General features: G+C 39.6%; 2 protein-coding genes across 13 annotated transcripts in view; one reads left to right on the plus strand and one right to left on the minus strand.

The window, feature by feature from the left end:
• The window catches only part of Lsm11 (U6 snRNA-associated Sm-like protein LSm11), a 155,850-nt gene that overhangs the window by 34,084 nt on the left and 107,853 nt on the right, over window positions 1-13,913 (plus strand). The window contains exon 4 of the mRNA XM_083050050.1: window positions 7,064-7,109. Coding sequence (XP_082906176.1) covers window positions 7,064-7,109 — 46 coding nt within the window. The remainder of the gene's footprint in view (window positions 1-7,063; window positions 7,110-13,913) is intronic.
• The window catches only part of Eip74ef (Ecdysone-induced protein E74), a 190,583-nt gene that overhangs the window by 28,659 nt on the left and 148,011 nt on the right, over window positions 1-13,913 (minus strand). For 7 of the 12 annotated variants that reach the window (XM_083050039.1, XM_083050032.1, XM_083050030.1 and 4 more), the window contains 3 exons: window positions 6,395-6,646; window positions 4,101-4,271; window positions 3,469-3,711 (listed from right to left, as the gene is read on the minus strand). In XM_083050039.1, coding sequence (XP_082906165.1) covers window positions 3,469-3,711; window positions 4,101-4,271; window positions 6,395-6,646 — 666 coding nt within the window. The remainder of the gene's footprint in view (window positions 1-3,468; window positions 3,712-4,100; window positions 4,272-6,394; window positions 6,647-13,913) is intronic. The other 5 variants (XM_083050035.1, XM_083050041.1, XM_083050037.1 and 2 more) reach the window with 4 other exon arrangements.

Below are 13,913 nucleotides of genomic sequence, written 5' to 3' on the forward strand. Positions count from 1 at the left end.
ACAATCATCTAGTTTTATCGTACAAATAAAATTATTATATTTAACCGTTTTAAAATCGAGCAGGAAAAAAATAGCTGATACTTTTTTTTATTTCAAATATACCATTTCCTACATGTCTGGCCTTAACAGGTTGAATTTTCTCCTGTCCACCATCACCGCCCGCGCGAATCGTTGCGTCTACCGCAATGGGAACACGGCCGTGCCCGACGAAATGGGGAGGGAGGGAGGGGACCGGCGACGTTACCAAATCGCTATGGCGTAACATTTTGCTTATTCACGTTCGATTATACAATCTGGCACACTTTTACTCGAAGCGCGGCGCGGCGAATCGAGGCGCAGTGTCGTTACGGCATTTTTGTGTCCCTTACTTTCCAAACTTTATGCCAGCAGCATCCTCCTCCTTTCGTGAGAAAAAGAGGAGGGAAAAAAGGAAAATAGGTCCCCTTCCTTGCGTTTCTCTTACAAAATTTAAAACTAAAATATAACGTGCGCGACAAAGCACAGGTGATATTTTTTTCATAATTTATATTAAAAGATTTAATCAATTTTTATTTTAATGTGTTTTTTTTCGGTCCCGGATCTCTTTCGACAAATATTTTTTTTTTTCTTCGTTTAATTCGATCGCGAACGAGATAAAATCGAATTTTTAGAAGATGAAGAAAGAAACTAGCATTTCTCCTATTAGCTGTCAGATTTGGAGCACGATGAGTGAGAAAATCATAATGAATACGAGGTTGTAACGCTTTTCACCGCGATTTATATAATTTCTTCGCTTAATCGAAAGGAACCAATAAGATGTCAAATTTCATACGAGTATTAAAATAAGATTATGACAGAACCTGTTGTTTCGCTTCTATTTTTGCGACGTTTTTTTTAAAAGATTTATGAATTAGTCGCTAGTCATTAACTGCATCGTTAAAAAAAAAAAAAAAACACGGTTTTGTTACTTGGAACTATGCAAATTTTTATCAATACGTTCTTATACAATCGATTATATTATCTAGAGGCACAAGTGACATTTCAAAGATACGGCCGGAGATGCAGCTGGCAATTTTTTCCTCCGACCAAAACGACGAGGAGCGAAATAAAAAGGAGGTTAAAGGCAGAGTCTCTCGTACGCGAGATATTTTCAATTAGGGAAAGTTCGATCTCATTGTCGAGACCGACGCGGCGGGAATTGCAGCCTACGATGATAATAAAATGCAACACGCTGCCGCTTCCGTTCGACGCGCGGCTGCCTGCCTCTCTTTTCTCTTCTTTTCGCCGCGATAATTGATACTCCGTGCTCGCACGCAGAGAATTTCACCGCGATTTGTGAAGAGCGCGTCGACGACTTTCCATCCGCGCGACCCGCGCACGTCAAGAAATCAACCTTGGCGCCGATCCGAGAGCGCCTGTCTCCTCTAGAATCACGCGATGCCAGATGTCGACGAGATCAGCTGCCGAGATTGGATTCGAATCGAACCCCGATTTAATGGCGAACGAGAGGAGAGATTTCGCGAAATCGCGCGGCCGAGAAATAATAAATATTATTAATTTTACTGCCCCTCGTAATTGAATCACATATAATTAATCTTTTCTACTTTTGTTAAATTTTTATTCAAAAGTTTACTTAAAAAAACACATTTTTAACGAATTAAATTTGACAGATGCGAACAAAAAATGTGTAAGAGTATCTAATCACGAGAATATATTAGTGGGAAAAAAAATGGTCGACGGGAGATCGCGAGGGAGCATCGAAAGAGAAAATCGCGCGCGTAGACGGAAATGCTTCGGCGACGGCAACGGGAAGCAAATCTGGGCCGTCGAATCGGAGAACGTCAAGTGGGTCACGAGAACGAGAGACGCGCGAAGCATCGTGCATCGGGGACGACGATGGCGAACGTTCGCACTTTTCATCGCGCGTTTTTCCCGCGCGACGCGAAATCCTTTCACTTGGCATCTGCCGCGCGGAGGAAGTGTTTCTTCTCCCGCTCGCGATTTCGGTTTCAGAAACTGACTAGATCGCGGTCGTTTCCTGCCTTCTCATATAAGAAACTCGGTGCAACTTCTCCATTAAATCGAGATACGCGGATTAAATATTGTATTGGCTCTTTTTGTCTACTAGAAAACTTTATCTTTCCCTTTCTCTCGGAGAAAATCTTTGTCTGAGAGATTAATTTTTATTAATTTTAATTAATTTATTTTATGTAGCAGACGGTATCTTTGGCATTCTCGATGTTAATCATCAGTTTCGAATCAACATAAATAAAGAAAGTTATATAAAGCTTTGTTTACCAAAAAGAGAATTGTGTCACCGGGTTATAAAGCGATAAATTAAATAAAAAGTGTCAGCTATTTTTTATACGTTCGAAACTAAATACGGTTTCGTATGTGCTATTAGAAACCACTCCGCTATTTTAGAAATAAATGGAAATAGAAGTGTTTCAAGAAGTATTAAAGGTGAAATAGGAATATAATAGACATCCGCATCTGGACTCGCAATCACTTTATTTACGAGCTGCAGCGGCGCGTTTCGCGGAAGTTGATGCGGCTAAAAATGGCCGCCTACCCCGAGTTTTTCATATTTCACGTCAATCAGCTTTTACAAGAGCCGCCGCGTTTGACATACTCGACGAAGATATATAAATATTCACCCAGTCACCGATTTGGTAGCGTAATACTTTTTTTTGTCACAGTTCACCGCACATTCACCGAGAAGAAAAAAGAACAAACTTTCGCGACTAAAACGGAAACTTACATTACCACTGGACGAAAAAGACTGACGTTTCGAAGATTAAAAACGGTATCTCGTTAAACCGCTCAGGATCATCGGGGGACCGTATTACTTTTACATTTAACCCCCTCGCGTGCATGATAATCCGTCAAAAGCGAGAATATTCCACCGCGTTTGGTTGGTCGGCGACGATCGAATCGATATCCCTGCGAAGTCGAAATAAACTCGGGCTACCGAGAATCGTCGTTACGTCACGACGATCCAGGTTTTAGATGCCAGACGCGAGATACCGAAATCACTGTTTCATCGAACACTTTCTTCCCGTCTCTCTCTCTCTCTTTTCCCCACCTTTCGACCGCCGATCGATCGCGATGGGAACGAGAGATACATTCGTTATCGTCGAAATTGCCGACGATAGTAAACGAGGTCAAAGAAAAGGCCCGCCTTATTCTAAGTTCAGCCCGAATCCGCTTAGAAAATCTATTCCGATCGTTCTATCGCGCTCTATATAAAGAGCGAGATACATTCGTGAGATTTTTAAATTTCAAGATTTGTCAAAGCGATTTGTTATTTCTCTACGCGACAGAAATTTCACGGAGTCGCCGTCTAAGAAATATATCATCGCCATTACTGTTCGTCTATCGTTCGTAATCGACTAAGAATACTATCAATTTCAAAGTCGGAAATTTTCTCGGCGGAAAATCGCGCATATAATGACGATACGTCATGAAAAATTCAGAGTTTGAACTTACGCGAGGGTGGCTGACGGTAATGCAAGTGCTGCAGACTCTGCGTTTGATGGTGGTGGTGGTGATGGTGGGGCGGCCCCATCGTCGAACCCATGGTGTGGTTGCTGTGCTGATGGTGCGGCGAGCTCCCCCGATGCGGATGATACTGGGAGGGATGATGCTGATGCGGATGGTAGGAGGGCGGCAGAAAGGTCGCCGTCGACGGGTAAACGCCGGGGCTGTGACAGGCCGACCTGCCGAGTGCTGCTATCGAACAATCGATACAGGCGCTCGATAAGAAAGTCTCACACAAATCCCGAATCGAAATGTGTCGCGCGAATTTTAATGACTTCGATCTCCCGTTCGTCGAATTTTATCTCATTAGAAACGCAAAGCTTATAAGCGTTTTGACAAATCTTTTAAATTGTATTAATTTAAATTAATATTTAAAAAAAAATTAATCCTCCTTTAAATATCTAATTTTTAGCGCGATAGATAATTATGCATTATTTGTGAAAAACAATCCTGGTATCGATACGAGATCTTTGGAAGATAGAGGCAATTATGATTCAATTTTAAAAGTCTTTGCAATTACGATCTTAAATACGAGTTAAGCGTGTTGTTAATGATCGAGATAAGATAAAAATCGAACTCACCCGACGACAGATGAGAGTGATGAGACGCCATACCCGGCTGGAGGGACGAATTAGGATTGAGCCTGGCTTTCAATAAGAGATTCGCGTCCTCGTTGCCGCCGGAGGATGTGCTGGACTCGACATCGCTGACTCCGCTGTCCGCTGGGCTCGCTGGCAGTGATCCGCTTCCTGCTTCCGGCCGACGACGGCATGAAACAAAGGAAGGGGACGCGTCCTCTGTGATAAATAGCCGACAGCAGAGTTTAGGGCTACCGATAAGGCGCGACATCGTCAATTAATCTCCCCGACCGATACAGTTTCGCGCAAAAGAGCAGAATAAATGAAAGGCGCTTCGGGGAGAGATTATTTGTCGTGTTGAAAATAAGAGTCGCGCTATCTTCTCGAAATTATTACTTCGTTGAAAGAATTCAATGCAAAAAAGACCAAAAGCGCTTGTATAAAGAATTGTAAAAGTCAAGAATATTTATAATGTATTTATTAGAGAACAAATATTTTATTTCTTTTCTAAATAGATAGATAGATATTTAGAAATTTTAAAAAATACCAGTGCGACTTTTATTTACATTCTTAAAATTATTTCCTTCCCAGCTAATTTTCTGTTCATTATTTTTCCTGTGCACACATTTTTTTCAATATATTGCTTTTTCATCAGTTTCAAAAAAAGTTATAAGTTTGCCCCGGAAATTTCAATATAATCCTCTCTCTTGACGTCATCAGAATGTACATACACACCTAACTAAAGTGCGACCATCGTTTCGATTTATATAGAACAACGAATACTTTGCTAAATATGTCACAGCTATCGAATTCACCGCCATTCGATATTACTCGTAATATGACGATGGATCGACCTGGGTTCGGCTGTTCGACGGACCCTGAATTAAAGTCGCGCGTCGCTTTAAACAAATTAGATGTTCCATCGAGACGGTCCAGAGAGCTCGCTCCCTCGCTCGCTCGGCTTTATCGAACGTCGCCGAGCCGTGTCTCGAACGTGTTCTCGCGCGCGCCGTCAATTAAAGGCATCTTTATGCAACGGGCGAAGGTCATCCGGTCATTGGGTATGCATATCGCTCGCTCTTCCCACGGTTCTCTCCCCTTTCCCCTCTGTCTCCCTCGCGACGCGGCTAACCGTCTCGAACGGGTCCTGAAGGATCCTGCACGAGTCATCGCTCTCTTTCTCCTGTCGGACAGGACCTGTCCTCTCTCTCGTCATTACTGTCGTCGTCGTTGTCGCGTTATGCAAGCCGATATCCGCGAATTCGCCGCTTTATGCAACGATCGGGTCGAGTATATTTTGAGAATCGATTTAATGCACGAATTCCTGGCGAAATGCAACTGCTCGGTGAGCGGTTTTATCATTGCGCGATATGCAACTTTTGTGAAATCGACTCTGCTGCTGCTCCACTAATCCCAATTTCAAACTACGAACGCGGAAATCGTTTATTTTGCTTTCGTTGGAGTGCTTTCCGCTTTTCGCGCGCGCGATTATAATTGTTCTTTCAGAAATCGCGCGGAGATCGGTTTTCTTCTTGCTTGATCGTTCCGCTTCTCGGTCAATTAACGAAATAATAGCACGAGCGCGATCGCGACGATGCAATTATTCGACGAAACGTGATCCGTGATTGTCACTTCGGTAATAAGTCATTACAAGAGAGCTGTCTCGCGCCTTGATTTATCGTGTTCCGATAATTAACGGAAATCGTCGTCTTATTTTATGCAAATGTCAATCGTCCACAAAAGTTATTCCTTTCAGCTCGATTGTGATATTTTTTTTCCATATAAACATATTCTACGAAATTTTTTTAGATATATACATATATTGCAAAATTGAAGCTTAAAAATAACTGTATCAAAATAAAAAAATATGACATCAAAATATAAAATATGACATCATATTTGTATTAATTACAAATTTATTTCCTTAAATACTAAAATAATATCGACAATGCGATTAAATCCTGAAATATTTCTTCAGGAGATGTCAAACATTCTAAATATTACGATCGTCTACTTTTTCTATTTTATCACATTTTTTAACGTCATGTTTTATATATCCTATTATAAATCTGTCATCATATATATCCTTTTTTGTGTGACTTAATTTTTTTCTCTAATATTACATTATACACTTCGTTTGGAATTTATCGAATTCCTCTTTCATTTTTTCTATTTCCGATCCCATTTTTTCGACATCACGTCGAAATTATCTCGCGATCTGCAATCTGTGATTGCTAGTCTTATCCAGAAATCTCATCAACGTTTCTAAAAGGTTTTCAAAGTCGAGTGTGCCTTACCTGGCGTACTCGTGGCGATGGCGGCAGTAGTGTAAGGCTGGCCCATCTGAGCATGACCGGCCAAGTGTCGGCCGTATCCGTTCTGCAACCCCAGGCCGTGTTGCTGGGGATGCTGGGAGAGGATCCCGTGGAGCAGACGGGTTCCCGTGCTACTGGTGGTAGTCGCGCTGGTGGATCCCGGCTCCACTTTCACGCTCGCGAGACCCAGTTCCTTCTCGCCCGTGTCGTGCGGTTGGACTTCCCTTGTGTCCACTGCAACAGATAATGAGATAAAGGATTAAATAAATGAGAACGAAAAAAATATGATTTCTCTAAGCTAGATAAACACTGAATGAATGAAATATCTTAATGCGGATGGAATGTTTTTGATGTTGACTTTTTTATGCAGTATGCATTAGACACAATCTTTTTCCTCGCACTTTCCTCGCGTCTTGCTTAATTTTATTTGTATAAAGTGAAATTGTATCGCGTTTTAGCAATATCTATCTGAATTCGAAAGATAATAATCGCTCGGCTTTCGCGAAATATCGATGAAGATTGAGAAATCTTGTAATAATATTTAATAATACTAGAACAACACAAGCGCGCGCTACGCGCCATTTTTCGATTTTATGTTAAAAAGAACACACACACACATGTATATACATAATTTGAATATTTTGTTTTCAGATCAATGTGTGTGCTGTGTACTACAACTCCGCAATTGCACGTATCGGTGAGTGAGAAATTGTTTATTTCGATTGAGTTGAAAGTATTAGATCATCCCTTTCTAAAAAAGGCATGTTAAGTCTTATTGACTGTCTCGATTCGCATTGTGCGTTATATTCGTAGCATCGAGAGACTGTCATCGCGAGAGTTAGTAGTTTGACAGTTTGTTCAAAATAAAATTAAATAAAACAATATGTTTTAAATAATATGTTATAATACTTTAAACTCGATTAATATTTTTGATAGTTATCAGCTGATTTCTGTCAAAAAATATTAATCGCGGATAAAGTATTATAATATATTATTTACCAAATATTACTATTTTAATATTTTTTACATATTATTTAACATGCCTTTTTTTAGAAAGGGAAATATCAAAAGTGGGAGTTAACGATTTATCTCAGAAATTAAAGTCCAGCATAATTTTTATTCGCTGCGTTACAAAGATCGAAGCACCGACTCATCCTCATTAATGAACGAGAAATGATGCACCAAGATAAGCTGCTTATCGTGACCCGTGCATTATATCGCGGATCGCCCGTCCAGGTTAAGTGGATCAATTTGGGGGGAAGCGTGCATTAAGATCTTACCGTAAACACATCCTCTCCCGTCGATCGAAATAATCGAGCGTAATCATAGGCGGAATAAATGTTCTCACGAGGGGAAGGAAAAACGTGCGCGCAGGAGAAAAAAAAAAAAAAAAAAAAAAGGCCGCGACTCCAGGAGGCGTTCTCTCTCTCTCGAGGAGCTCGCGTCGAGAGGAAGTGAAAGCCGGCGTCTCTCCTTGACCCACTGCAACGTTTCTACCTTCCTTTCAGGCGGCGCGGCTTCATTAAGCAATTTCTCGCGGCAGCGGACCCGAAAAATCCCCCGCCGTGGAAAATAACGGCAAAACTCTGACGATCGAATCCTCGAGATCGATTTTCCAATTCTCTCTCGCGAAATCTCTCGAGCTCGGTGAATGTTCGTCTCTCCTAGCTTCTCGGAAGGTCGGCGAGGATCGTGTTGTTATGCAACGACGCGGATCTCTTGTCGTGTCTCGTTTCGGAGTTACGAGATGGATTAAGAAAATAATATCTTCGCGCGATCGAGATGGAGTATTTATTTTAGTCGCGCAATTTAAAGATTTTATTTTGCTCAATTGTGACAATTAATGTCAGCTTTTTTAAATCACCGTAGCTAAAAGCTCATATATCTACTTTTGTCATCTAATAATTCTGCGATCTATTCTTATTACTGTTTTGAGATTAAGAGCTGCAATATAGTGCCTGCTAAAATAAATCACAAGTTTGCAAATGTGCAAAAATTTTCACTGTTTTACGATGATGTATCCGTATAAGAACGCATCTCTGCGTTGATGTAACATGTGTACAAATCGGGAGGGACCGTTTAAGGATCGCACATCAAATTGTATAAAAACTGGCATTTAATGTGCCGCGGTAGTACAGCAGATTACAGAGAGACCGGTATTCCCATGAATAATATTCACCTCCGCTATATACAAAATTGCATATCCTTGCGGCTTCGTAAGAGCCGCAACATTACAATAATCGCGGATGCGAGTTATTTGCGAGGCGCCACGGAACGAAGAGTGCAATATTTTTTCCCTCTAATTCGCGTTACGCAATATTTACAACGGAAAAATTAATTTAGTCATTAATCTGTGCTATAATTTAAAAAAAAATTATAACTCGATTTTAACATAGAATAAGATATCGCGTTATTTCTATTTCGGCAAAACTTGCCGTAGCTGTGAGAAATTTAATATTACCTTAATAGTGTTTACAAGTACGAAAATCATTCACGTACCAAATCGATGGGGGATTATGATGTCATAGTGGCCTGAGATTCATGAGTCGACTCGATAATTACGATCGAAATCATGACTGCCCGGTTAAATCATATTGATATATTTTTCAACGTATATAATTTATTGTTAAATTATATATATATATATATATAAAACGCAGATTGTTGGTTTTTTTCAATCAAAATTCTGTGAGTTAACAAAATATATTCGCAACATTTATTTTTAGAAGCCTACCGCAAAAAAATAGAATTTATCCTATGAACGGCTTCAAGGCTCCCGGAAGTAAATAGCCCCGTCATTGTTCGAAAACGCTTCGTTTTACCGCTGCATTCCTTTACAAGGCCCAACGGGATGGGCCTAATGCGTCGTCTCGCATTTCCATCACGCGCGTAAAGATTTAATCGATTCTCAACGAGCTTTTGTCATTCGCTACAATCCACTTCCGCGAACATAAGAAAGGGTGATCGCGGTTGGAAAAAATTAAAACGTCAAAAGTACATTCTTCTCTTATAATTAGTTATTATTAGTTTCAGTCGTGTGTCTCTTTTAAAGCCTGGAAAGTGACTGTGGACTTTTATCTCGAGATGTCAAGATGTTGTTTCCTTCCGACTTGGCAACATCTCGAAATGATGGATCGAGATATAAATCGCGCGATGTGTACGGAAATAACTCGCGGCTTCTCGCGAACGGGAGATAAGTTTTACTCGCCCACCACCGGAAACGCGGGAGTAGAGTGTGACCTTACTTGGCATTGACTCGCGCCCTCGAATGTGACACACACACACATAGACGCAGAGGGATGTAGGTGTCTAATAGCCACATCGAACGCGCGGACGGCTTTCAAGTCGATCTTATACGCGAGGTATATAGTTTTCACGGCGTTTTCACCTTCTACGCGCTTCCTGCCCGTTTCACTCGTAAGAACCAGAAGCCGACTTCCGCTGGTATCGACATGCTCCGGCAAGGTTTCACCGTAATCACCGTTACCACGTCCCGGTTTTCATAGTTTCTAAAAGCCCGAGATCGGTTTCGCTCGCTCGCTCGCTCGCTCAGGTACCATTCGATCTGATCGTAAATTAATATGCATCGCACGATTTTAATCGCCGTAACGAAACTATTAAAATCGAGCACGAAATTATTGTTGGAGTAACTAGAGAGGAAAATACCAGTCGACACATATATATCGCCAATCTTGATAAATATACAATTGTACGTAGAAACTCTCTCTCTCTCTTTCTTCAAGTATTTATATCGAAATAAGATAAGTATTTATCACTTTGTCCTTTTACATTTTTTTTTAAAGAATAAAGTTAACTAGAGTAATTATTTTCTATTTTTACCATTTTACACATGTGTATTTTTAGAATAAATTGCACATAATTATTATTTGCAGAACAGTAAAGTGTCATTACGCTCAAATATTCATCATATCTGTTAAAAAATGTTTCTTATCAATATCGAAAATAGACAAAATTAAACAAAATCAGATATATTATCTATATGCGTTCGAAAGTATTGATATTAAAAAAAAATTGATTTAAATAAAAAATATTTTCCTGCAATTATGAGAGTAAGAAAAATACACATGTATTTCTGTTATCACACATTGACGAAAATTACTTGAAAGGCCGTATCGAATGGCGTCGAAATGGGTCTACGAAACGTTCGTAGCGCTTACGAGCGCGCATATGTATACATATGCGTATGCATATGCATATGTATGTGCGAACAGTATGTAAGGTCAGCGTTTGGCCGGGCCACGCAACTTTCTCGCACACGCACAGACGCGTGTCCCGGTGCGGCCGGGCATTGCGTAACGGTAACGACTCTCTCTTTCTATGTGACATCACGTGCGTCCGACATGCCGCGTCGAGAAGCGGCAACTTCTGCGTGTTTGTGTATGTATACGAAAGAGTACGCAAGTACACGCCTCGTACGTACATATGTATATGCGAGCGAGGACACATTTCCACTTTGTGTCGCGTCGAGAAAGGAGGCGAGCGCGCACGCTTATTATTTCACACGACCGAAATCCGGATTCGCCCACGGCGATCATGCGAAAACCCGAAAACACACACCAGAGCCCCAGAGATATTATGACATCGATCGATCTCCGAGAACGACGCGAAGCTCGAATCTACTGCGAATCCTTGTTGAAAAATACATCTGTTTTATTTCACAACAATAATACGAACGATATATATTTAACGAATAGCTCTATTTAATTATTCAATATCAACGCGTTGATAATAAGTGCAAGATTAATTATTATTTAATTTAGAATTTTTTTTTATTTTTTAATTTCCAGTACGACATCATATTATTTTGTCATACAAGTGTCAAAGAGCTTAAATATTGCATAGCGATAGTAAAATCGCTAAATTTGCATAATGCGACTGTACATATGGACTATTACATATGGAACACGCGAATATCGTTGATGATATCGATTCGTTGCTAAATATGCAAGTGTTTTTTCCGGGAGTAGAACTGGGTGTTAACAGAGCGTAACAGGCCGTCATTCTGTTCCGCGAGAAACGCATATATCGGTGTTCTACAAGTGCAGCAGGTGCATTCGCAGTCTCGAAATATTTCGGAAAAAAATGGAAAAATATATTTAATTAAAATTATAATATTTATTTCAATTTTTTTATCATGGCAATGTAATTCTCATAATTTTTTCATATGTAAGAATGTAACTCGCAGAACAGAACGGACATCTTTACGGCTATTTTTTTTCCTTGAAAGAGAATACATTATTTTATAAAAAGATACGTGACACAGAAAATTATTTTTCTCACCAATTATATATATATATATGTAGGTATATCTACGATTAAAGTGAGCGTATAGCAGACCGCGATTATAAAGTGGGATCGATCCACTCGCGTTTCCGCGTGCTATATGAACAGTATTCAGTTAATCACACGGCACACAATTATCGGACGCCGGCATATGTCATTACGTAATTTAGCGATCGTTTATCGCTATGTATATTGATAAGACACGTTACTAGCAGATTCACTTAATCCTTTCCATCCCAAGTTAAATGAGCCGTTGAACGGAAATAATACAAGTCACATCTATCATTTTGGGAAACAAATTATATGGAGGAAAATTGCGGGGAAAATTACGAGGAATCCAATTATATTAAATTATAATAAATTTCTAATAAGATACTTCTACGTAGTTATTAAAAAATTGTTAAGAAAATGTGCGATATGCGGAGATTCAGATATAAAATGTTCCGTATGTTTATATATTTAAATTTAACATTTTTTTTACTCATTGCATATCCATATATCCATATCTTTAGTATATATAATTTTATCGAAAACATCTGTGAAAGTTGATGCGCGATTTATGTATCAGAAGCTGAGTAACCGCCACGTGAATTATGAAATCGAAAGAATTAAGAATGATAAACGATGGATTAGGAAAATACATATAATGCGGCGATATTATAATGACCGGAAAGAGAAGCGCGATTGTTACAAAGGTGCGCAAGAACAAAAGTGAGCTATTCCATCACGACAGCGCGCGATCGATATCGACGAATACAATCCGACGCTAATCGAGGTCGTTAAGGCATTGCAAGAGTGTTGATTTACAGACGGTGTCGATTCAACGTTTATGGAATCCGGTTGGAGATCGGAAAGAATTAAGTTGCAGAGAAATTGAGAGAAAAGTATCGCGCAATATGATAAATATATATTTCATGAATATTTTATCGAATATTCAGAAAATACTTATTGTGTTTCGCGACACATTTTCTATTCAATCTCTTTGCAATTTAATTTGTTCGAAAAAGCATTAAAAACAAAAATCGATTCACAAAAAAAATCAATTCGTATACCACATAATATTCTATCACTTGCTCTAATCATTAGCATAAATTATTACATTCGTTAAATATTCGAGAGGGAGAAAGAATTATCGAGCAAATTAAGTCAATATTAATAATTATTACTAGAATACTAGAAATTAAAATCTTAAATCTTATTTGCTCTATTATAATAAATTATAATATTATATATTATATCACATATTTTGTAAATTCTCTGTTAATCTGTATTCATTTTTTTTAATTTTTATGAATTTTTATGTTCGCGGAAAAATAATAAGCGATTATTATATAATTCACGAATGAAATGCTTTTCATAAATAGCACGGCACGTTGCGTAATTCCTTCTCGATTTAAGGCGGTCACAGCATTTTAATGCTTCGAAACAATAGCGGATTTGTGAGCCGATTGATAAGCCTGTCCCTAATTAAGGACAATTAATTCGCCGCCCGACTCGGCTGCGTGAAGGAGCCATTTATACGGCGCTAGGCGTCTCTCTCACATTAACGGATTGCCAAAGCCGGAAGTTTCGATAGCGGAAACGACGGGCTGCCCGTGTGTCTGTGTGTAAGTAAGCGACCCACTTCGGTCTCCTCCAACGAAACCGAGAGTGCTCCAAGAGCGCGCATGAATGTATATATACACGTCTGACACAACGTGTAGGTGTTTCGCGCGAAAGAGAAACCCGGTTATCGCGCACACAAAGAGCTCTATCGGACGTGTTGCTGACATTCTCTCTTTCCGTAATTTCAGCCCTCATGCAGCTCGAACTGCATCTGAATTGATCCTTCCGTCATTTAATTAATCTCCTTTTCATCGGCATCGACGACGTCGCGTCGTCTAATTTATTTCATTCGCTCTCCGTATATTTATTTGGGAGGGGCGCATTTTTTTTACATTTGCCAAAGATCTTTTTGGAAATCGCGTATAGCGACACATTGCAGCTTCTTTCGACAAAAAATCGGTAAAAAAAAGTATTACTTTATATTTTTTGTTCTGATAATATTCTCCTTATTGTATAACGTTTGGACGATGATACTGTGAAATTGGAGAGACCTAACCCGTAGTCGACGAACCGCGACCTATATTTGAATTGACACCTTCCTTCCTCTTTTTAAAAAGATGGAAACGACAGAGCGTCGACCGTGACCCATTTC

This window comes from Prenolepis imparis, unplaced genomic scaffold, assembly GCF_030444845.1.
Source record: "Prenolepis imparis isolate NDT839.2.m4 unplaced genomic scaffold, iyPreImpa1.0 SCAF_11, whole genome shotgun sequence".
Lineage (NCBI taxonomy): Eukaryota > Metazoa > Arthropoda > Insecta > Hymenoptera > Formicidae > Prenolepis > Prenolepis imparis.